The sequence below is a fragment of the Meleagris gallopavo genome, chromosome Z, assembly GCF_000146605.3.
Source record: "Meleagris gallopavo isolate NT-WF06-2002-E0010 breed Aviagen turkey brand Nicholas breeding stock chromosome Z, Turkey_5.1, whole genome shotgun sequence".
Classification (NCBI taxonomy): Eukaryota; Metazoa; Chordata; class Aves; order Galliformes; family Phasianidae; genus Meleagris; species Meleagris gallopavo.
Window position 1 is genome coordinate 19,700,741 of NC_015041.2, and position 25,377 is coordinate 19,726,117.

The 25,377-nt window shown below is 41.9% G+C and overlaps 1 protein-coding gene across 1 annotated transcript in view; it reads right to left on the bottom strand.

Annotated features, from left to right (window-relative positions):
* Window positions 1-6,908: 6,908 nt before the first annotated feature.
* THBS4 (thrombospondin 4) overlaps window positions 6,909-25,377 on the bottom strand; it is a 1,064,342-nt gene continuing 1,045,873 nt past the window's right edge. The window contains exons 8-20 of the mRNA XM_019610190.2: window positions 19,458-19,610; window positions 17,930-18,034; window positions 17,602-17,709; window positions 16,554-16,713; window positions 15,768-15,886; window positions 14,938-14,990; window positions 13,502-13,695; window positions 13,087-13,265; window positions 12,068-12,116; window positions 11,775-11,971; window positions 11,140-11,312; window positions 9,047-9,186; window positions 6,909-7,130 (exon numbers count right to left, since the gene is read on the bottom strand). Coding sequence (XP_019465735.1) covers window positions 7,069-7,130; window positions 9,047-9,186; window positions 11,140-11,312; window positions 11,775-11,971; window positions 12,068-12,116; window positions 13,087-13,265; window positions 13,502-13,695; window positions 14,938-14,990; window positions 15,768-15,886; window positions 16,554-16,713; window positions 17,602-17,709; window positions 17,930-18,034; window positions 19,458-19,610 — 1,692 coding nt within the window. The 3' untranslated portion in view covers window positions 6,909-7,068. The remainder of the gene's footprint in view (window positions 7,131-9,046; window positions 9,187-11,139; window positions 11,313-11,774; window positions 11,972-12,067; window positions 12,117-13,086; window positions 13,266-13,501; window positions 13,696-14,937; window positions 14,991-15,767; window positions 15,887-16,553; window positions 16,714-17,601; window positions 17,710-17,929; window positions 18,035-19,457; window positions 19,611-25,377) is intronic.

Below are 25,377 nucleotides of genomic sequence, written 5' to 3' on the forward strand. Positions count from 1 at the left end.
TGGACATTACCTACCACAGTGACTAGGAGCCTCAAAATGCCTCTTGAGTGAAGACTATGGGAAGGAGGAATCTCTTACAGCTCCAGAGCTCTAAAAACTGGTGGCCAGTTTTTGTCATTCTTGCTTCTGCTGGGAGATGCTGTTCTTGTTAAGAATTCTGTTAGCAGGGGACCCATACATTTGGCTGCATTTGGAATCCAGCAAAGCAGATCAGATCCTTCTGCAGCAGAAAGGCATTTGTTACTGTTTGCAATCAGGAAGTATTTAATTGTCATCTCTAAGATAAGAGCTTATGGACTGTGCAGTGATGAATATTGTATTGCCTTACTAGAAGCAGCTGTTCTGACAGTCTTGATCCAGAACTTAAACTGTGAGCTGCAACTGAGATAGTCCAGCCTTACAGTCCTCCTTTGGTGAATGTTCTCTACGTTCTCTAATGGTGTAGGAGTTGCCTTCTAGTGTCAGTTATGTTGTGTCAGTATGAGAAAACAAGCCTATTTTATTAAAATTAGCAATGTTATTCTAGCAGAACAATCTGGGCAAGAAGCTCTACAGAAGCAGGCATGCATTATGTCGGGTTGTAAGTCAATGAATGGCAGCTGTTCTCTGAATCTGATAAAAGGGAACTTGGTCACAAATTTGGATGATTTTAATACGTATCTTGGCCAACAGATGTTTTTATTTGCTTATAAAAATGCTTATTTTATGTGGGTAGTATTTGCCTACATAAGGACTTGATGCACCTCTTCGTGCGCACTTTTTTAACTTGTATTTAGGGAAATAGATTTTGCACAGAGGAAACAGGGTTGTAAGAGGAAACTCCACAATGAGGCCTGAGTTCATTCTTCTTACACAGATCAGCCTTGCTGAGTTGTTCCTTCACCCTCTCCTTTCACCAGCTATTGACTTTACATGTTTGTGGGTATACAGAGGGTGGAACAGGGCATTGCCAGACTATGCTGTTCTGTCTGCATCTGAGCAAGCCTTGTGGGGAAAAGACCCTGCAAATAATTCTGAGACCCCAGATCTGACTGTGGCTCTCCAGGACTTCCTAAAGAATTAATAATTGCTGGCACCTCGATACACAAAGCCTCAGTGAGGCACAACCTCTTGCTGGCCAGGCAAAGATTTCAGCCTTAGCATTTGTTGTGAGATCTGTACTGTGAACTTTCCGCACACAACTACTTAGTAAAAATCTTGGGCTAGGGTCTAAGATTCAAAAGCTCAAATCACTGCTTGCTAACAGTTCACAGAGATGGGCTTTTAGAATCTTTTTAACAAGTGCCTTCAGACTTACTGCTGTGAGAGCAGTGGCACTGGAACTGGAAAACCTGAACTGAGCCTGCAAAGTGGTGCTGCTGCCTTCACCGCTGCATACGAGATCATTGGTGCCTGTGGTGCATGTGGGAGACCAAATAACCTGTGCTTGGCCGGATGCTGAGTGTCTGTCCTGCACTGATGCTCGCCTTGTGCCGCGGCTGTTCTCTGAATTTGTTCCCAGGCACAAGGCAGCATTGCAGCATTTCTGGTTCCTGTTATTTTCGAGTGGTGTAAAGTGAGGAAGCTGCTGTTTTTAGACAGGAAGACTGGAGGCTGTGCTATGTTTCCTCTAGTTAAACCTGAGTTTGAGCTAGTGTCATTGTTCAGGGGACTCTTAGAGGACAGTCCACATTGGCTGAAGTTAGTTCTGCTAGTAAAATGAAATAGCGTATTGGTGTTTTTCTACTTGTTAAAATTACCATCAGAAGAAGGTTTACTTGGAACCTCATTGCTGCACTGCTGCCTCTGACTGGAGCCATTTTTCTTGTGAAAGCAACCAAGAGCTGAAATAATGTTGACTGCTTTTTATTTGGGGATAAAACCAGTGGGATAAACTCAGAGAGCAAGTCTGTGAATCCAGATACTGGACTAACAAATGAGACCACAAGAACCTTATGAAGAACATACGGAAAGCAGATGGATGTGTTTGCTGTTTACCACCTCGTTCCTCAAAGCGCGCAGGCTGCCCTTGCAGCTGGATGCTGAGTAAGGAACTTCACTGTGCTCACAAATCAGTTGTGCATTTCTGATGCTTCTAGCTTCATACTTCAAGCATTTCTGCGAGGGTCAAAAAGCCTGTACTTGCCCTGCTACTCTGATAAATCCTAGCTGGGTTTGGGCCACTTTTGTCTGAAACGGGTAATTTGGTGTTGATAATGCACGTGTAGTCCAGAGAGAGGGCTTATCCCTCACAGAATCATAAACGTTGCATGTCTATTTATTTATTTATTTTGTGTTTTAGCACCTTTTTCAAGTCTTGAAACGCTTTGATAGTATAAGCTATGTGCCTGTAACAGCTTCACCAGCTACTAATGCAGCCATTTCTGCGCCAGAGCATGGCTATGAATTGAGGAACCATTGCACTTGAAGAGAGAGGGGAAAAAAACATTTGGTTCCTAACAGATCTCTAATTTTGACCAATGCATAAGGGAAATCTAGGAACTCAACATACTGCTGCTTTAACTTCGGCAAGCAGCATGCAGTGTCATGGGGATCTCTGAACAAACTGGCAACAAAATAATCCACTGATGGGCTTTAAAGCACACTATGAAGAGTTTATGCTATGGACTATTACACCTTTCTCTTAAATGCATTGGTGACGCAAAAAAATTGCGAGATTGTACATACGTGGCTAAATGAGCAAGATTATTTGCAGCTAAAATTTTGTTGTCTTTCTGTGGGCTGTAGAAGCAATATGTTCTCCGTGCAGGCTGTATCCTCTCATTTTATTTGCCTTTTTTTCCTTGAGTTCATTTTTTGAAAGCGCTGCAAATCTGCATAACTCCAATCCTGCTGCATGCCATGGTGATGTCAGTTGTCCTAGAAATAGTCAGGTCTTGGTGATTCCTGCCTTTCTGTAAGAGCAGCGCTGCAGTGCTGAAGTAAAGTTGTAGATTTGGATTGTAGTATGGATCAGCTTTCTGGTATGGAAAATGCATCTTTGTTTTCTTGAGTTGTCCTGCAAGTTTTTGTGGGAGGAAAACACATCATCAGCGCAGTGAAACTTTACTTTGTGTTTTCAGTTTTGTAAACACTAATTTAAACTCCGTGTTTCATATGACTGTACAAGGGATTGCTAGGGGTTGAGCGCTTGGAAAGCTTAGGTTCTTTGTACTCCTAGCAGGACATAGCTTGGAAATGGCTGTAGCTGCATTTCCAGCATTCTGGAGGCAGAAGGTGTGGTGCTGAGAGGGGATGCAGGCACACAGCACCGTGCCTAGTGCAGCTGCTGTGGGCTATGGGCTGGGAAGCTGCCGGGTCACGATGGCGGCATTCTAGTGCCAGAAGAAACTCTGTAAGTTTCAAGTAGGCCACAAATCCATTTCTTCTGTTCTGTTTTTCCCAGTCCTGGTGTAGAATCATTCCACATCTGTTCAGTGATACTTTTTGTTAAAAATGTCAGATCTTTTTTCAAATGCAAACCACATTGACTTCCCCTGTTCGCCATCCTCCGATAGCTCCCACCGCTGCAGCACAGCCGCATAGTTCAGAGGGGCTGCAGCTGAGCCCTGCGTGGCTCCAGCAGCTTCAGCTGTGCCAGGCAGAGCTGTGGGTGAAGAGCTTGGGCTGTGTTTTTGCCAAAAAAGTCTCAGCCCTAGGCCAAGGAAAATTTTGGAAAGCTATAAGATAATAATGTTCTGTTACGCATGCCTTAGCTTTATTTTTCCTCTTTCTGAGATTTGTCGAGGTGGTTAGGTGTCGTTGGACATCCATGCAGTCTTAAAGCAGGGAAAATTGATGTTCAGAGAACAATTTTTAACTTGTCATATACAAGCTGAGAAAATACTTACAAGGAACATATGGTTCATTGTGTGCTTTTTATTTACCAGAAATGAATGGTGATTAGTCACACGTATGCCACGTTTGAGAACTGGATGCAAACTAGGCAAAATATAAACACTTTTTCTTAATGGTGAGGCGGTTTCAATTAGTCCTTTTCTTAATATCTCAAGGGAACTTTTCATGTGTTTGTGTGATTTAGTTTTATTAGTCTATAGCCCAGTGAAGTGGAGATTTGCTAGTTTTATTTAACATTTTTGTGAGTGTTGTGATCTGTAGTAACTGTAACGCTTTGGTTTCTAGGGATTGGTAAAGGCTTCAGAATTTTAAGAACTTCACTGTAAAATAGCTTTGTCTTTTTAAAGCATGCTAATGGTTTTTACGGACACTTCCTTTTGTATACTGGGTGAATGTATTGTTATAGGTTTAATGTTTAATGGACCAATAAAGTTTTTCTTACAAATGAAGTTGTTTGTGCTATATGAAAGTTGAAAAGTCAACTTAAGAGAAAATTCACATATATTAAGATATGAAATAAGCAGCTGCTGAGACAACAGAATTGATTTTTTTTCCCTACTACGTTTGGGTGGTAACAGAAAGATGTCGTTGTCACAGATGGCATTATGCACTTCGCTCCGAAGAGAGAAACAGCAACATATTGATGTAAAATAGTGGTTTAACGCAGTTTAATTGTAAGACAGCCACTTAACAAGATTCAAGACAAGGTGCACTTGATTATTTACTGCATAGAGGATAGCATTAACTACCCTCATTCAGATGAGTCACAAGGCTCAGAGAGGATGTTTTTGCTTTCCAAATTTGAACCACAGAGGTAAGGAGCTGAGGTGCAGCCGGATCCATTCCTAGTCCCAGGCTTGGTCAGTGGTTTATGGCTAAGGGATGGTATGTGTGCAGTTAAAGATACAACCTTAACAAAGCTCCCGCAGCTTAACAAACTAATATCAGCCATTTTCTGAGGATCTGTATCGGCAAGATGTCTTGACATCAAGTGTAAAAGATCTGTCTCTGCACAGATGTAACCTCTTGAGGTGTCTCTACTCAAGTGGAGATCCTGCCTGCAGCCCACTGCCAAGTAGGTGAGCTCCAGAGGCTACAGGCTGCTTGTTATTTGTGGGGTAAGATGTCTGATTCAGCTGCATTTGTGTGCCAGCCCTGTCTTGATGGAGCATGCTCCATTGATAGCAGTTGAGCAAGATCTTGGGTTATGGTGCAAGATAGCCCTTGGCTATGGCCCTGTTACCTGAATCCCCAAAATCCAAGAATGCAGCCATCATGACTACACCTAGAGCTACCTGCTTGAATTAGTGATTATAGCCTGAGCAGCATTATGGCAAAAAATAAAAAATATAAATTCAGGTGTAGGGTTGCACAGTCACACTTACTTAGAGAATAGGACATGGCTTCTCCGTACGCGCTATTGCATGGATCTGGTCACACAGGGTAAGTAGAGCTGTGGGGGCTGAGGCAAGGAGGAGGCCTCCATAATATGATGGCTGCTGATCCCTGCGCAGCTTTGGTGCCTGGCCATAGACTGTGGGCAGGAGCAAAGCGTGGGATAGGCTGTGGCCCTGCTGGGCTGAGCTGAGCGCCAGCCACCTCCACCCAGCTGCGAGCGTCGGAGCCAGGCAGGATGCTGCTGTCTTCAGGTGATTCCCCTCAGGAGATGGCCTTAGGGAGCAGCAGTATTTGAAGCCTGTTCATGGTGTCCGTAGCCCTTGATTAGGAATTGGTGGAGTGGGAGGCAGCAGCCCCAGCATGGCTGAGCATTTGCAGCCGCTGCCCAACTTGCACAGGGGTGGTGAGGGAGATGGACACACTTGACTTCAGAGATGTGGGATCGCAGTGTCTCTGTTGGCCAATGGCTCCGCGCTGCACAACAGGCTGGAAAACAGTGGTGGTGAAATGCTCACACATCAGGTCTGATGGATGGGTGGCAGGGTTTGCCCTGAGTACGACCTTGCAGCACATCTTTGTCCACAATAGGTAACTTCACAGATTCTGAATTTGTGGGTTATGCGGTGTCAGCACAGAAGTGTGAGCTCTGGCATCACAATGCCAGGTCTGCCAGCACTGTGGCAAGATGCAGTCTTCTGCCCCAGGTGGCTGGGAGCTGCCAGCTGTGGCTTTGTTCAGGTACCTCCAGAAGCCTCAGAGCCAGACCCTGCATCAGTCTCACCTGCCTGAGCCTGTGGACCAGCAGGGAGAGCTTGGCTGTGACATGGGCACTGTTTGTTTACATCCTTATGAAAAGTAACAGCTCTGTAGCCTGCGATGTCTTCCTCTCTGCAGCTGTCCATGGAGCTTGTACTGCCCTCATATTGGAAAAGGATGCAGCAGAAACACATGTGGTATCCAAACTTACTAAGTTACAGAGTGCACTGGGACACTATTTTTTGGTTTCTGTTTCCCATCCCCTTCCTAATGGTTGTTAACACTTAATTCAATGGTTGTTGAGGTGTTTTTTTAACTTAAATAATCACTATCACTGTAGTACTGGTTGACAGAGCTTAGCTCTGAGCAGGGTCAGCAAATCTAAACCTGGATTGAGGTATGTGAGACAGGATTACTTTCTACTGCTTCTTCACCTTTTTCTTTAAATCACATGCAAGTCATGCACTGTGATGAGATCTGACTACAACTCCCTGCAGGCAGCTTTTTTGTTTTTTGTAGGTTATAAGTGTACTCATAATTTTCTGGAAGCAGGAGCATAGGAAAGTCTGACAGAGTTCTCGGAGGAGTTCTGCCAAAAGTCGGGCTGCAGAAAATTTAATCTTCTCCAAAGGTGATAGAACAGCTTCTGACCTGTGTGTAAGCAGGACTGGAGAAGATACTGAGAAGCACGTGATCTTGGCAGCACCGATTTCAGGCTGGACACAGACTCTTATTTCTGACACATAACAGAGATGAAGTTAGAAAGACAAAATTGCCCTTTCTCCCTGATTCTGTTTAATACTGAATCCAAAATGGCAATAGAATCAAACAGTTCCTGAGAATGGCTTAAGCATCATTACATTACATGCCACTCCCTAGATCTTTCGGCAAATCTGAAAACAAGCGAAGCCTCAGAATGTTTTTGTCTCCTTTTTATTTTCACTTTTATACAAAAAAGTCTGACATAATCACATCAATAAGAACAAGCTGAAGTGTGAACTCTTACAACAATCATATAAGGATTTAAAATACATTGTTATTGCAAACAATAAAGCAATACTAGTTTGCTTTTACACCTTAAATATCCCCAACGCCAAACTGCTGAGCTTGAAATTCTTGAAAGTCCTCTGGGATGGTGTCTGAAAGCAGGAAAATACAGGAAAGATCAGTCTCCTTATGACAAAAGGAAGAACTCACACTACTTGGTTGCATCTTTTTAGGTAAAGCCTGGTATTTTGTTTACATGTTAAGAATGAACTCTGACTGCTCTCTGAGTTTTAGTGTATGCCACTGAAAAGCAGAGGGGCTCACAGGATATTGCTGCAGTGTCAGCTGGACTGGACTGCTACAACCCTTCTGATTTTTTTTTTCCCACCAAAAATTTTAGTGGCTTCTACTGTTACATTTGTGACAGTAAAAAGCTGACCAGAAAGGTGGAAAAAAAAATTGGTGTCTTGCTTTTTAACCCAGATAAGTGCACAGTATCAATTCCTCTATTTTCCAGCTCAAATTCCCCGTGGTTGCACGAAAAGCCATAGGAGGAAACATTAATTTGAGAACCAGCAGCAAAAACAAATTCAAAGCTGGCAAAGGAAGCTGGAGACGGGTCAGTGTTGTAAGAGTAGCTATAGTGGCTGATGTTGAGTTTGCAGGGTCTTTTTGCCAGGTGCCAGAATGTGTCACCCAGGCAGCCCCAGAGCAAATAGGAGAGCTGAAGCAGCAACTGAGCAGAGTTCAGCAGTGGAGCTGAACTACCTGATTTCAACTGTGGTCTGATTCTTTCCACTCTGATGCAGGGCAGGTATCTCTGAACTCAGAAAAGGAAATAACTTCATCAACAAATTATATTTAGGGACAAAAAGTGGCAAGTATTCTGCTTTTTTCATCTATCGGTTTGATAACTTATCTTCTGAGCACTGAGAATTATTGTCAAGATTTCTTCACAAATGTGAGACCTCAACTAAAGTATGAAAGAGATGCTGGAAACTCCCCAGAATTCCTTGTGTGGACTTCACTGAACCACTGCAGTATCTGCAGCAAAGCCGATGCCTGCTCACTGCCAGGAAAAGTATCTGCAAGTGTATTTTCAGTAAGAGCTTTGAAGTATGCTTTCTGGGAAACCACATACTGTATCAGACAATTATCAAGTAATCTTTGATTGTTAGCATCTGCTTAACTGCCACTCACAGATACCAGCCCGTGCTCAAGTGCTCAGGAACCAAGGTGCAGAGCTGGGGGCTTTTCTGTGCAGCACCTGTGTCCATCACAGACTCAGGTTTGGCTTCCTAGATCCATGGAAAGTGAAGAAACTATGCCAGGCTGGCTGGTAACTTATTTTACTATAGCTGCCTTGGTCAGGCAGGGGGGTGACACTGAGACAAGGGTCAGCCCCTGGTATCTCCACCTGAAGCTAGATCAACTGCTGGTGGGGCAGAAATAGCTCAACATGACCAGCTTCTGCGTAAGTGAACAAGACAGGATTTATACAATATGGTAGGAGATCAGGTCAGAGCTGAGGATTTTACCCTATGTGGAGAGCCAGCATGCACCCACAGTCTGAGGACTCCACCCTTACAGGCATCTTAGGATCCTGTCCTCTCACAGACAGGAGCAATCAGCAGCACAACAGGAGCAACCAGCAGTACACAAACGATCCCAGCAGATCTCCAGATTGGTTTCACCTTGTTTTCAAAGCTTGAGGCATCGTGCACACATGATGACCTCAATATGTCGTGCATGCACAACTCTGACGGTTGGCTGGTTTTAAATAACATTTCTAATTCACTGATGACAGCTATACTACTTAGTTAGCACAATCTCTGCAGCACAGCAGCTGCTCTGGGAGGAGCAGTTGTGGAGCGTTAGTTCTCATCTGGCTGAGCTGCAGGGTCTTTCTGGTGTCAGGGGAGGTATTTAATAGCTGTAAAAAACTTGCAAGTGAAAATCAAAGGAAAAGATGCAAAATGCCTTAATTCAAAAGCTGGATTTATGTTCTTTCTGGTCACTTGCTAGACATTAGACAAAAAAAAAAAAAAAACGAAAAAAGAAACATTACCATTACAGCGATATTTCAGGTTGGACCAGATAATGTTTTCCTGAGAAAAGCAGAAAACTCCAAGCCGTCCTCCACGCATTGTGGTGTCTATAGTTACACCAGAGTCCGCCACCAGATCAGAGCCTTCATAAAATCTTGCCCTTAATAAAACAAACAGAAGCTGTGTTAGGTCTTTTCTAAATCTGCAGCATTTATAAAAGTAGTTTCATTTATCTGCTTTGATTCCAGCCTTCTGCCTGCAGCCAGACTAGGGGAGAAAAAGAAGTTAAGACATAGCTCCTTTGTGGTAACTGGAGCAATGCTGCACTCAGGAAAGAACTCAGCAGAAAGGAGGTTTTCTGTGTTTTGGTGGCTGCTGCTTGATCCTGCCCTCGGTCCTTTACCAGTCCACAACTGGTAACTATGGGAGAAACAGAGAAATCAGGTTAGGTCAGCTGAGGAATGCCAGATGGATTTTGTCTCTCACAGTATGAAGCTAAACTATTTTTTTTAAATAGGCAAAGTTTCAAACATGCTGTGTGGAATCTTAAAGCTGCTTTCCTGACTGTCAGATTTCTTCAAAAACGTTTAGATGATTCATTCCAGGAACATTTTTGATGATCTGGCACTTTGTTGTTACAAAAACTGTCAGCAAATTCCCAAATAACTCTGGGAATAACTGTGCCCTGCCAAATTTCCAAGTACATGTCCTGTCCTGGGGGTCTGAGCACGACCACACTGCAGCCAGCTGTGCTATCACAGCACTGGCTATACCACGTCCTCAGCCTCTGGATACCAGCAAACAGCTCAGTGGATGATGAACCTGGAGGAAACTGCTTTGGGCAAGGAAACCACTGGCTGTGTGAGGAGCCAGTGTGACATGCAAGAAAACAGTGGGTGGTAAAAGGAAAGAAAGTTCTTAAGTTTTTTCATAAAACAAGAAAATAATTCCTGTTATGCCTATTTCCTGATTTGCTGAGGCAGTTCAGAAGTATCTGTACAACGAATATAGCTTGTTGCTCACGCGAGTGCCTTTTTCCTAGACATTCTCATAGCCTTGGAAAATCTCTGTAAGACACATTATGGTCTGTGGCATTAGGCCTAAATGGACCACAGCAAGATGTGGGCAGTGTTGACAGAGGTTCATTTCAGGCCTGCCTGCCTTTGGTTTGAAGGATTCTGTGATACTGACAGTGCCCCGTTCTTCAGCTGCAAGTCAATTAGACTGGCTAGAGAGACTGCAACCACAGGCAAACAACTGCTTGGGAAGCAGCTTCATGAACATCTTGATCTAAAGGAAAAACCCAAAAATCTGCCACCCAGTGGCTAGGACAGAGTCATTGACAATACCAACATTTTTAATCCATCGCAGCTAAAACTCAGACACACTCACTCCACTGATGATGTGCACCAGAAAAAGGAATTGTTATAGCACCAACTTAGTGCATCTCAATTGCAGAGTGATGATTTTTTGAAGAATAATCCACTTTCCTGTGTTTAGTCTATCACAAGTTTGCAAAATCTGTGCTGAGAATGCTATAGCAGTTTTTTTGCTGTTTATTTTTTCAGAATCAAACCCTTCTGAATGATTATGTTTCTAAATAACCGTTCTTTCTAAATTAAAAAAAAACAAGACTAGTTTGAATGTAGTTGTACTTAACAAATAAACTTTCTGAACACATTCTCTGTAATCTCAAATCATCATGATGATTCCTAATCTTAGGACCACAGCCATGAAATGGACAACTTCGATTACATATTCTGTGATAACAGCACTAAAACTACTAAAATTACAATTCAGACTAAAAGATCAACATTAAGACATTTTTAAATGTCTTTTGAGGAAACAAGGTATCATAGCCATGAAGTGGTTTGGTAGTGCTGGGCAGTTAAAAGAAAGATAGTAGAAAACATCAATTACAAAACAGTTAGCTTGCAATTGTCTGCCCTAGGAAAAGAATTGCAGGTGGAAGTTCACAATTCTAACCCCTTACAGCTTCCTAACTGCAAAGCACAGAGACACCATAGATTTTTAGATTATTTAAAAAGTGTTGAGAGACAACAGTTTAGGCAGACATATATCTGTACTCACCTTATCTATTATTTACTCTTACCTAATATACCCAATCTGGGGTCTGTGCTGCAAGAACCAGCGGTAGGAGACTTTGTCTTTCCACCCCACATTTCGAGGGTCCTTCCACAGCAGCCTGACCTGGTCGCTGGTGTCCCCAGTGTGCCAGAGAGAGTTGCGCAGGTGCTCACCTGGGCCTGTCTTTGATTTCACAGCCTGCAAAAATACATTTTTCAAGTGCTGACAACAGAGAAATGTAATTTCCAGCAGCACTAAATCTTTTGTAGCGGGGAGGTCTGCAGAAGCACCCTCCTTCCCACTCACAAGCCCACAATGTCTTTTATAACTGCAGCCACTGCTTACATAGAAAAATAATCGAAGGACCAAGGAGAAGCAGGCAATGTGACAACTAGAGCAGGGATTAAATGCTCCAGCTGATGGATAGAGGACTGTCAGTAAAAACCCTTAAGAAACTGTGCTGATTAAAAAGGCTGAGTAACAGCTGTCTGACAACAGTTTTGGTACCCAGTGAGGGGGGAGGAAAGCAGCTGAGCAGCACTGCCAACACACAACATGATGACTTCGCCATAGGCAGAAGGCCAATGCTTGGCATGGAGGCTTAGCCCGCAGCCAGGCTGTAATGACCGCTGCACCTCCCGCTAGGAGGCATGAGCTTACCTTCAGCTGAATGCCAGGCTCTGCAACAGCTCTGAAGGGAGTTGCTTGCCAGTATGTCTGTTCAGTCTGTTTCCACATTACCACATAAAAGCTAGAGCTGTCTTGATAGCCAAAAATAAAACCAGCATAGTCGTCATCTGTCACTGTGTTTACGTGAAAAGTGCCCTCGAAGTCAACACCATTAAAAGCAGTGTAACCTAAGGAGATGCAGGGTTAAAATCAAGTCTGCAGAAAAAGCCTTCAATGCTACTTGATTTTCTGCTGTAAAACTTGAATCTCAAGAGTGCACATACCAACAGCAAGGCCAGGATCACTGTTCATAGTCTGCACAATTTCCATGCCCTGTAAGATTAAATTCAGGGTGGTTAGTGTGCATGACGAGCTGGGTTGGCTAAGCCTGGCAGCCTCTTCTGGCCTCCTGCTAGCGCCCCCTCCATGCCTTTCCTCTCTACGCTCATAACATGTCTGTAACACTTGCAGCTCTGAATTAAAAAGAAAGCTACAATCAAATCCTCATGTTTCATCTGCTTGTGTGCACAGAGTTGGGAATAATGTGTCTTCTCCTGGAGAACTGAACTTACTAGTGTCCCTCCCTGCCCCAATTATTCTGAAATCGCTGAATCTGGCCAGAATTGGAGATGAGATGGAAAAAACAAATGGGAGATGAGGGCTTTTGCAGGGCCTCACTCACAGAGTTTCATCACAGTGTTCAGGATTAAACTGACTGCCAGGAGGACTAGGCAGAGGAAGGTTTCTTATACATTTCAGCTGGCTTGGCAGAGATTTTAACAATAGGAGTGAAATGTCCATTTCTTGTGACTCTGAAAACGTTTCCCTCCTGAAGATTAAAATGTGTTAGTATAAGAAACATTTACTGCACTTCATTTAGGAGCAGATGCTCTGCTATACTGCAAGTCAGACTTTCAAATTCTAGAAAGAACTCTTGAAATTTTACTATGTCATTAGTATTTGTCCCGTATTTGACTTCTAGCAGCAGTGAAACACATCTAGAACTAGTCAATCAGCCTACAGTTATTTTAGTTCATTACAGAGTCCAAGAATTGTAGGGGTTTGAAGGAATCTCTGGAGGTCACCTAGTCCAACTCCTCTGCAAAAGGTTCCCTAGAGTAAGCAAATAGCACCAAGCTTCAAGTTACCATGCACTGAAGGAAAACTGTTCCACTGTTAACACCTGCACAAGAGTCAAGAAAATAGCAGCTTCCACTTCTCATTCATTTGCAAGAGGTTTGACAAGTACAGAACTTCTCAAATGTTCTTTCTAAGACATGTGAGAAAAAACATGTATTTTTACCTGGTTTAGAACTACCCAGTTGGGGTCAATCTGAGCATCCCCCTCTGGGTCCAGCACCACAGTCTGATAGGCCCTGAAGTCCGTAAGGGTGATCTCTGCGTTCTCAGGGCAGACATCAATCCGATCAATTACTGTATCCTGGTCAAAATCAGACTCGCACACATCCCCAACTCCATCACCTGAACACATGAGAGAAGTGAGAGTAAACTTACGGTGCAGCAAGTAGTCACACTGATATAGCTGCTAAACCTGGATGTCCAAGGAGCGGGCACAGCTAGTGTCTGCAGATAAGGAGCTCTGCCTTGGCCCAAGGGTCCCTGCATGCACGTAGCAACTGTGCGGTCTCAGTCAGCATATGTGTTGGGGAAGGATGTGGTGTGCAAGCACCAAAACCACTCCTGAAGGCCTGGCTTACCATTATCATCTTCCTGCCCTGGGTTGGGGACTAGCCTGCAGTTGTCAGGGCCTGGTGGTAAGAGATCCGGAATGCCGTCATTATCATCATCCTCATCACACTCGTCACCCAGCCCATCCTTATCTGTGTCCAGCTGGGAGCTGTTGATAATGGTGGGGCAGTTGTCTGTGCTATCCTGGTGCCCATCGCCATCGCTGCAAGCACAGAGACAAAAAGAAAAAGAGGCATCAGCTCCCACCTCTGCATAGGGAGAACACCAGCACCTGAATGGGATATCCATGAGAGACACCCCAGGAGCTTGGGAAACTGAAAAGGGGGGACACCATAACCTGGTATCACTGGGGTGGCTGGGCAACAAGGAGACAAGGAGGCTGTAAAATGTGTTTTGGAGCTCATGAATCATTGACTGCGTGAAAGAAATCCATGGGAGAATCTGCACGAGTCCCAGAAAGCAGACCTGTTTTTCCCTGATAAAAATGGGGCTAAAATTTTAGGTAAGAACAACCAATGCCTGCAAGTTCTTACGGTGAAATGCAGTGAAAACTGTATACATTTATCTTTTACCGCATGGTTAATCTCAGGTCTATGTGGTCTAACAGAAGACATTTCCTATACACTAGTTAGGTTTCAGGAAAGAACAAAATGTCCTTCTTTGAAAACAAGAAATAAGCAAGGCTTATCTACTTAAAACAGCTCCCAAACAATGGGGGTCCCCAATCAGTAGGTTCCCCTGCACTCGTCACCCTGGACCACAGCACCCAACAATGCCTAGAGGGTGAGACTTTGCAGTTTGGCTGTGTCAGTTCTGGAATGAGCACTTCCCTGCTACCCCCAGAGTGTGCTGCGTAGAACATGCTTCCAGCCAGGCAGAAGGCAGTTTTTCACAGCACCTGGTCCCCTGAACATGAAGACTGCAGATGAGCCTTGTCATTCTTGCTGTACTAAAGCAAAGGGTTGTATTTGAAAATGTTTTGTACATGATAATAAAATTCTGAAACAATGTTCTTCTGGAAAAACACATACCTCTTAAATGTGAAACTTCTGCTAAAGCATAAAAAAAAAAAGGAAGAAAAATAAAGAAAAGCAGAAAAAAGCAAGCTCTCTCACTAAGCTCTGAGCAGTGCTCTGAGTTTTACTGACAGAGAACTGTTATGAATATCATTTCCACAGGAACTGACAGGAAGTATGTGTGAACGTGGGCCTAGGGGTAAAGGGCTCCTTTACTGTACTGCTACAGGAAAGTGAAACAACAAGTCTTACGAATCACAACATTATTGGTTTTTTTTTTTTTGAAATTATATTCTTTTGAGAAGGTACTGAAATAAAATCCAGTCTCATATGAAGGATAACAGCTCTCCAGGAATCACTACCATGCTTCGGCTCAAGACTAGCTCTTCCACTTCCCTTCTGTTGCTATGAACCATGATACAACATACCTGTCCTGATTGGTATCACAAGAATCTCCAACCAAGTCATTGTCAACATCTGACTGCAAAAGAAAACAGAGGTAGTTCCCATATCAGCTGCAGAAAGCATCTATTAAAATGGCAACAAAACAACATAATAATAAGTAAACATCAAATGCAATTAAAATGAAAGCATGGAAAACCATTTGTTTTGTAAAACCTATTTCCTTCTTTGAATCTTACTTCTTACCAAAAAGTCTGCTTTATTACAGAAAAAAGCAGAATGATGAACAAGAAGGTTTAAATTGGATTGGAATAGCTTAAGAGGTGAAACACAAGTAAAATTCCTCAGTTTCTAGAGATATATACCACACATTTTTAACCTAGGTTCATTTCTTAAGTGAACAAATTTCTCTAAAGTTTCCAGCACAAGTGAGTTATAAAGGGTTTAATCAGAAGTTAAAAGTGTCACTGACTTCTTACCTACAAGCAATGAAAGTTTTGCTAAGTAAGGATTAGGTCCTCATGAAAGAAATACTGACTATAACTAAATCACACCAGTGTGGGAGTCTGGCAGTGGACCCTGTCAGACTGGACCAGGCTCACATGGAGCACAACAGTGGAAGACACTGGTGATAGTGCTACGGAAGTGATGCTAGCAACATCCAAAGATACAAGAGTACACCTGGTGGCTTCCCATTTCAATGCTAGGAGCATCTGAATTTCTATAAAACCTTCCTGAATACCTACTGTCAAAAGAGAAACACCGTCTGCATGAGGTGCCTCATTCTCTTAGGTCTTTCTGAATTTTAGCAGTCCCTCTCCTTAAATGTAAATGTTTACTCCTTCTGCCTGCTAACCTGATTTGGATTGCTGACTGTAGGACAGCTGTCACAGGCATCACCAACACCATCGTTATCCTTGTCCTCCTGGTCTTGGTTGGGGATCCTCTGACAATTATCTAAAAGGTTCTTAATACCTAGCAAAAAGTGAACAGTATGCTAGTTTAAAAAAAAATCCATATCAAGAATAGAAAATACATTGCTCTTTTTCAGTAACTACTTAATCCTGCAATGACAGTATAAATCTGCACAGCAAATCTTTTTTATGTGTATCCATTTATTTAATCACAGTTAGAAACAATCTTGCTGAAGAACAGTTTTCAATCCAATCACACATCCCTCATTAGTTACACACACTTCATTCTGTCTCATTCCCTGTATCACATTATAGGATGAAATATTTAATCTTCATTATTACACCTGAAAGACAGTGACTTTTCTTACTACTTTCAAGATTCCTACAGCAATGGACATAATACATCACGTGGCCCATAAGCATTTGACAAAGGCAGCAGCTGAATAATCTATGGCACGTTAGCACCTTTAAGGGGTTACTGAATGACCAGCGATCTTAACTTAAACCAAATTTTGTTCCATGCTTATCTGTTATAAAGTGTTTGGCACTTCAGATGGAGGCTAAAAGACATAAATTGATCTAAATTAAAATTACTCAAAGCAGAGATTTCGTGAAAAAGGGCAACATGTTACATGACAGGAGCAGTTGGCAGAAAGTGTTGTAATGCACAACAATTTCTGGGTGTATTTCAAGAATATCAGAGAAGTTGTAAGTGAAGAGTTACCAACCATCTCCATCCATGTCATCATCACAAGCATCTCCTTTCCCATCACCATCCGTGTCCCTCTGGTCATTATTCAGGACACTGCGGCAGTTGTCACAGGCATCTCCAAAGATATCTTCGTCACTATTTCTCTGGTTAACATTGGGAGTCAAGACACAGTTATCCTGCAAGAAGCACAGATCCAGATTAGATATAGTGGAGCCCTGAATCTTGCATTTCCACTTCAGTGAGCCATTTGAAATTTTACATGAACATTAGCTTTGGATGAGATTTCACTACCTCTCTCAGAGCTTTGCTTTGTTCTACACACCACAGGAATGCTAAACATGAACACTGAGTACCATAAAGATTTGTTTATAACTTTGACAGCTGATTTTCATTTTTAATGGGTCCACGTAAGTAACCTGCATCTCAGCAGCATTTGTCAAGGTCTGTAAACGCTCTCGGTGAAAGGTGATGGCCCTCTTCAGGTAGAGACTCCAAGTAAAGCTAAAACACTTGGCAAATTACAATCTGAACTTCTGTTCTGATATATTCTGCAGTAATGTTCCCACAATGGAAATCTCTTTCAGAATGTGATCCAAAGCTTTTTCAAGTTACTGGCAAGACAGTCATTGATTTCTGCAGGTTTTGTATCTCCCATTGATTGTGCTGTCTGGTCAAACTGCTCTTAAAAAAGAAAGATAGTAATATATGTAATGTATCTAAAGGTCATGTTAAGGGACAGCGAAAGAAGGATGTAAGTTCTGTGAATAAAAAGCTGTAGAATTTGACACTAACACATAATAATGGAGCATAAGCAGGTGGGACTTAAGGCTGGTTGGGCAGCCTTAGTTTTCTTGTGTGTGTCTTTTTTATTTTGTTTTTTTTAGGTCTTATAAATGGGTGTGTTATATTTAAAAAAAAAATAAAGTGGGATTTAAAAAGCTGCTGAGAGTGAATTGTATTGAATATTTGGCAAATAGAAGAGAACTAGATTCCAAATTGACTGCCCACTGCAGTAATCTGAGATCCTTATTTCTGCACAGACTCCTGTACCCCAATGAGAGTACCTGCTCATTGGGAATGCCATCTCCATCTGCATCTTCATCACAGGCATCTCCAATCCCATCATCATCAGCATCTTCTTGTCCGGAGTTTGGTACAAACTTACAATTGTCCTAAAGAAGAAGAGAGACATGTTAGGTGTACTGTGAGACGAAGTCATTAAAATTATGGAAGTATCTGATTTTCTATTATTGTTTTAATTAAATGAGATAGAATTTATTCACAGGAATTCAATAACTTGAAAAAAGATGAATACATATTGTCACATTTCTTATGTTTCTCTTCATCCCCTAAATCTTAGAATTAGTAGTACTTTAAGAAAGAATTTCTTACCTTTCTGCAGCTTTCAGCAGGGCAAGAGAGTTCTTCATTAGGGTAGCCATCAATGTCAACATCTTTTCCACAAATATAACCATCACCAGCCCAGCCAATGCCACACTATCAATAAAACAAGGCAGTACTACCAAAAGATTAATAGATAATGCAGTAATATCAACTTTGAAGATACTAAGATGCAGGAGGCATAAACAGGCATTGTAGCATACTGAAATACACCCTTAGCATCTCCAAATGTGGAAAGAAAAACTGTAATTCAGGCTCTCTTTATCTAGGAACAGCTAGAATAAGCTAAGGTTTTGTTTTAAATGGACCGCCTGGCTGCAATACCTAATGATTTCAGCAGGAGTTATACATTTCTTATAGTAATCAACAGGAGTCAGTTTTGGTTCTTCACTGCAGCTCGAAAAAAGAAATGCTGCATCGAGGCCGAACATGCACATAGCACCTCAGCAAGGGACCAAGAATCAGCTGGATGTTTTATTCAGTATCTCAAGAATACATCATTGATCAGAGGATATTTTAATAGAAAACTGTTCTGACAGTTACTGAATTTGCATTGGCATAACAAGTACATCAGCACACAAGTTCCTCCTAGCCAGTGACATAGGTATTATTCAAAGCAAACCCTAATTTGTAACTGAACATACACACAGAGAAATTCATGTGGCTTCTCCTGAAAACAGGACTTGCCTCATACAACTATCTAGGTATCTTTCCATTACTGCATGGACTTAAAACAGCCTGATTTCTTTGAAAAAGATGGCCTTAAAATGACACCAAAGCAAGCACCAGCAAAAGCATGTATTGCATCCAAATTTAGGGCATGGGATTAGACTCTCCCTTCCCCTTGCAACGTCGAAAAAACTACAAAATACAATTAGATTGTCATAATAAGGAGTCATATGCCACTTAGTGCCCTGCTGCTCCCAGGGAGGGAAAGCACAATGCAGTCTATACTGTGCATAGAATCTGTGATCTCATTTGGAAACCTACCATCTTTCTCAGCAGATAAATACAAGCACTGTGGATATGCTGACGGGACCTATAGTTATGGCTATGCAGCCAAAAACCCTCCACTCAGTAGAGCATCAAGAGAGGGAATTGCCCTTGTGATGCATTTTGTATAGCAACACTTGTGAGTCACAAAGAATCACAGAATTGCAGTCATTAGAAAGGATCTCTGGGGATCACCTAGTCCAACCCTTCCGCTAAAGCAGGTTCCCAGCAATAGGTTGCAGAGAGAGTCCTTTCTGAGGAGAATGGAGAAGGTCTATAAAAACCATTCCCAAAAAACTGTAATCACACAAATGTATGCAGTTCACGCAGCAAATATGGCTGCCTTATAGAAGTAGTGCAGGAGGGAAAAAAAAATTGCAAGATAAACCCAGTTTGGTTATTTTCGTAACTGGTCTGGGCCAGTGTGCTGCAATTTGGTTACTCAACTGCATAGATAGAAGACCACAGAAACTTGCTCACTTTCAGTTGTTATTCATTGTACAAATGAATGAATTTATGAACTCACAATACATGTCACCTCTCCTCGCCTTTCCTCAATACACCGGGCATGGACACTGCATGGATTGAGGGCTCGACTTCTGCAGCTTCTCTCAGCCTGGCACCCTCTGATTTGGTCGCCTTTATATCCTGATTTGCACTGGCCACAGCGATAAGAGCCCTGTAAGAACGAAAATGTTACTAGCAAGCCCCTTTTAACAGACTTCTTAAAGCAAGTGTGTGAGCAAGACTCATGTCACGCTGCTTATGCTGTGCAAATTCATTCACTAAGGCTTCTTGCACTACGAACAGACTTTTCACATAGAAATCAGGTTTTTCTCCCACACTACAAACTCTAAACAAGCTCAATTCACACCTGTAAAGACCAGTTTTTTGTTTAGCCAAAGAAAAGTCTTGCAGCAACAACAGGTTCCACATTTTGCATTGTTTCCACCAGTATCACTACAAGCTAATTCCAAGTGATCAAAACTTTGTGTAAAATTCTAATGCTCTTATTTCAATGTAAGGCTGATCCAACTGCTTATCTAAGCTGAACTGAGTACAATAATCACAGAAAGTCAAGAAAGTTCTCTTGTATTTACTCCACTATTATTTTTCAGTTTAGATGCTTTTAAGCCAATCATGTTCTTCAGAAAGGAATTCAGGAGTTGAAAGCCTCATTTACATTACAGTAAGAACATCCATGCAACCTTTTTCAGTGGTTTACCTAGAAGCATAAATACATTTTTATGAATTGTATTTATACTACTCTCTTAGAAAAAAAAAAACAACACAAAGAAGCCAAAGAATCTCAGTTTGTGCTCAGATAATTACAGTAGAAGATACAAGCAGACAAATGCTGATGAGAAGTGGTTTACTTTGGGTATCTAACATGGCTTTGTCTCTCATATAAAAGTCAATCGAAATAGATATGTATTCCTTAGAGAGAACTTGGCAACACAATATAAGGAGGAGAGGAAACTATTACAGACTGTTCAAAGACGAGATAGAAAGGCGGTGAAAGTTCTAGAAGGCAAGAAGTATGAGGAGAAGCTGAGGTCCCTGGGTGTGCTCAGCACAGAGCAGAGGAGCTGAGGGAAGGCCTGATGGCGGCTGCAGCTCCTCACAGGGAGCGGAGGGGCAGCGCTGAGCTCTGCTCTGTGTGACAGCGACAGGGCCCGAGGGAACGGCATGGAGCTGTGTCAGGGGAGGGGCAGCTCGGGGTTGGGGAACAGGTGCTGCACCACAGGGCGGTGGGCATGGATCGGGCTGCACAGGGCTGTGGGCACAGCCCCGAGTGCTGGAGTTCAAGGAATGTCTGGACCATGCTCTCAGACATAGGGTTGGGTTTTGGGTGGCCCTCTGTGGAGCCAGAAGTTGGACTTGATGGAGAAAGCAGAAGATGGCACTGGGCAATGTGCAATTTCCTTCACGAGAGGCGGTGGCTACCAGGCAGGAGTATGAGCACAGCTTATCATCAGATGGGTCAGCTCACATCTTGTTTTGGGGTTGGTTAGAGATTGAGCTAGTTCACAAGTGTTAAGGTAGGAACTGGAAGAGCCGAGTGAGTTGGGAGGATGCTGGAAACAGAACAGAAAAGAGCACCGTGAGCATACTTGTGAGGAGATTAAACTGAATAGGGCCAGGGCAAGGCAGACAACTGAGAGGACCTGAGTGTATTGAAGGCAATGGACGGAGAACGTTCTGGAACATTTCAGGCTGTAAGAGGTGACAGTCTTTGTGGAAAACAGTGGGTTTGAACTCCCAGTGTGCGTAAAGATGAAGGTCAGATTTAGTTGGAGCGTGGGCAGGGGGCTGGAAATGCAGCAGGGCACTTGGAGGGTAAACAGCCATTGAAAACGGGAGAAAAATGATTTCACCTTTTCCTCCTTTTACCTTTGAGTAAACTACCATGCAAGTCACCACCTCCTCTCTTTTTCATTTTCCCCTTTTCAAAGTGTATTCCTGAACCTTTTTTTCCCTCAGGACCATAAGCATTAAGAGCTTGTACGGCATCCCACCTTTATGGCTCAACAGCTGAAAAAAAATGAACGTCACAGTAACAAAAGAAACTGGTAGTTTTGTTTTTATTTGACAGCAGCTTGTTGCTGTGTGACATTGAGAGGCATAAGGTGTTCAGTACTTTTCTTTTGTCTTTGCTGGTTGAAATGTTAAGTTCCAGCATTATAGTTAGTGCTCTCATTACCACAAATAATGATAATTTTACATCAAAAGGGAGTACAGAAAAAACTGTCCCTACCTCTTGGAGAAATTAGAGATTGCTCAGAAATGGCATGGCACTGCACTACTTCTGCACATTCCAGCAACAAGCAACGGGTTTCTGTCTAACAGATTATGTAGATGTCTGTGATTATTCAACAAGGTTAATCTTTTTATTTATTAATCACACTTTCTCTAGTAGACATTAAGGAGGCTTTTTTCACTATTAGTTCTGTTTTGTTTTACCTTGATTAGAGCACTGCTTTTTTACGCTGTGCTAATTTGTGGTTCCTTTAACTGATGAGGAACAGCTGGGACTGTAGTAATGCATGCGCACATCTGTGTAGGTATGTTGGAGACCAAAGGTTGGTAGGCAATCTTTGAAACAAACGTGCCAGGGAAAAGTCTTCACACGCAACAAATATACGCAGATGTACCTCACTGCTTTGTATGCACCCGTGTGAGTATGTACTTCTGTATACGTGTTTTTTTTTCTGCCAGCTTCTTTGGCTACAGCCATAAGCCCCACGGTGTTCTTCCATATGCTCTCATGCTACAGTTCTCAGGAACAGGGTAGCTGTTAAGTAATGGACTGTTCACATACTGGAATTGCTTAGAGCTATGCTTCAGCTGTGGGTTACTGAAGACATAACTCTATTAGCCCGATTTGGTTTCTGTGTATTTGCAAAGTTGTTAAAATATTGCAATAGATGGCTAAAACTTTGGCCAAGGTGGAGTTCAAGAGAATTTGCTACGTCAGATCAGGCTTTTAGGTCAAGTCCTAAAGCTTTGCAACTTTGCCTGTTCTAAATGGTACGCTTATTTTCCTGGAAACTTAGAAGTTGATTGTTGCTAAAGAGTTTAGGCTACTGTTCTAGCATGTTCACTTGTATGTTGTAGATGTCAACTGTGCTGTCAATATGCTTCAAAATAAGAAGGAATTGAGCAATATCAGTGTTAGCCCTCCAACCTAATGTTGCCATGTTACCCTGGACAGATTTAGACAGTAATATAATCATTACTTTAAAAAGCACATGAGAGATTTGAAGGCATGTCAAGGTGCTTGTAAAATACCTACTGTAGCATACTATCATTCTAACCTAGATGACTTAGTTATGCCTAAATCAATCCCTGCTTAATTTTACTTTAATTTTACTTTGATTTTACTTTACTACTGCATGACTGAGAATTATTTTGGTTGCTTTAATGCAGTAGGTCTTTTTTATTTTTATTCTTTTTTATTTGGACTTCTTTTTTTAAAGGAAGAAACATTCATTATATGTTTTCTTCTGACATTCCATTTTGCATGTTAAAATTTACAGCTTGTAGGGTGGTTTCATCTGTGCCATCTGCATGCCATATTGCACATCAGATGGCGGGATAAAATCTGTAACAAGAACATTTTGGGACATTAAAGTCTTTCAGGATTTGAAGTAATGATATTCACAGCACAAATGTGTGGAGCCACTCATATAACTGAAATAGAAGATGCAGAATGCCAAAGCAGCTGCTGAGTGAAAAAGAGACCACACAGTTGGGGAAGCATACAAGCAGCGAGGACAAAAGAACGTTTGAGGGAACAAGAAAGTGCAACTTCAGGCAGTGAGAAACTGGAGTCAGTCACTGGGAATTATTGACAAGGAGCCATGCGCCCGCACAGAGATTAGAGTCTCACTTTGGATGCAATGTCAATTAATACTGATGTAAAGAGTCGGTATCAAAAAGGCACCTGGCTTAGTGTTTTCTGATCCCTGACTAGGCAATTTTGTCATTTATTGTTGGGTTTTACACATGTTCACAGTCACAAAGTAGGACACCATTACCTGTACTAACTTCTGTTACAAAGAACTGCCTAGGAGCTAACTATGACATTACAGTTTGCTCAAGGATTGATAGGGCCCAATGGAACTCCAGATGTTGATAGGTATACTTCAGTCTTGAGCCCTCACAACAGATTTCATTTTCCCCTACCTTTAAGTATCTCTTCACTTTCCTTGTGATTTCTGGTTTAAAGAGCAATAGGAATAAGATCCCTTTAGATGTAGTATGTTTAATACTGTGGCTAGTAGGAATTGCCAGTTCTCCCCTTCCTAGCTATGAGTGCAAACTTCTCAACAATTTTCAACAGCTTTCAAACTTTTCAATGTATTTTATTTTTAATAAAATAAAAGCAGTCTGTTCACCTTAGATCATCCTCTGAACCAGAGCTTGTATTTTATACTTGTCTTGCCTGTTACATTTGCTGATGACTCAACATTTCCAACTTCAGAAGTCAGGTTTCAAGAAATGAAACAAATACAAATAGCAGCAAAAGGGAGCTCTGCTTTATTTTCTTGATATTCATGAGCTATGAATGTCATACATACTGGAAGCAATATTTTTTTCCTAGAAAAATTAGTATGAAGGTTTTATTTGATCCAACCTTCCGAACTGTTGATATTAAGCTTTATCTGAGAAAGGTATCTGAATTCCACAGACCTGGTCTTGCAGTTGTTAAAAGCTGATAGCAAACTTTGCTTTGATTACCTTTGGGGCCATAGCAAGTCCCACTATCCTGATGGATAATTCTGATTGAGCCTTCTAAGTAACTTTCATTTTTCTGCGTGAATCACAATGGTCTTTTATGATTTGGTATACGTTTTTCTTTTATTATTGTCATGAATTATTCCTTCTCTGGTCGTGACACTGTGAAGTTCTGTTGGATATGTTTAAAGTCGAGGCAGTGATGAAATGGGCACAATCCAGATTAGTTATTCCCTGAAGAATGCTTCTTCTAAATGGACAAAACAGATGTTTAGGATGAAACAGAAGCAATGCTGAAGATGGGGAGCTAGAGTGTATAAAATTAAATGGGTTTACTGCAAAAAAACCCCTACCATTTAGGGCAGAGCTAGGAGCAGAATTCAAGTCTCTTGATCAGCCACTGCTTTAATTCCAATGTCATCATATCTAGGATTGAAAAGGGCTTTAAGGAACATCTAGTTCCAGCCCCCTGCCATGATCAGGGGCACCTTCCACTAGATCAGGGTGCCCAAAGCCCCATTCATCCTGGCCTTGAAAATTTCCAAGAGTGGAACTCTCCTGGTAGTTTCACAGTAGCACATCACCAGTGGCACACAAAGACTTTCTATTCCTTCCTGATTTTGAGAGGATTTTGCAGAATGAGCACTTTCAGAGATAATCATTTCACAAAAAGAAAAAAGTGGTTACATAAAAGCCCTGAAGCTAATCACTAGAATGTCAGTCTCAGTGGGAATTACAGCCAACTTCTCATTTTTTTTCAGAACTTTCTATAAAATACTTGGTACTGCAATATCAACTTTTGTTTACAGGCTTACAACAGTACTCTTCTAGACACAGTAGGATGCTTTTTCCTTTTCTCAGAAGCATACCCCTAACAGCAGCCTGTGCCAGCAAAAAGTAAAAGGCATTATCCTGCCTAAATTTAAGTTATTCTTTGAAAAGGAAGAACATTTTGCACCTGTACTGTACAAGAGACTCAGTAACTGTGCTTCTCTATATTGTTTATAAAATTCAACTTTTTGTTTCAGACAAGGCAATGGAAAAGGACTTCCCATTTCTTATACTGAGAGAGGTACTGTGAAAAATTAGGTTTTGTGTTAAAACTATGTAAGCTAGCATTTGTCATAGCTGAGCCTTTACAGAGTTATGGTTTGAGGGTTGTTTTTTTTTTTTTGGTGTACATTTTGCTTTTATCGTTCATTTTC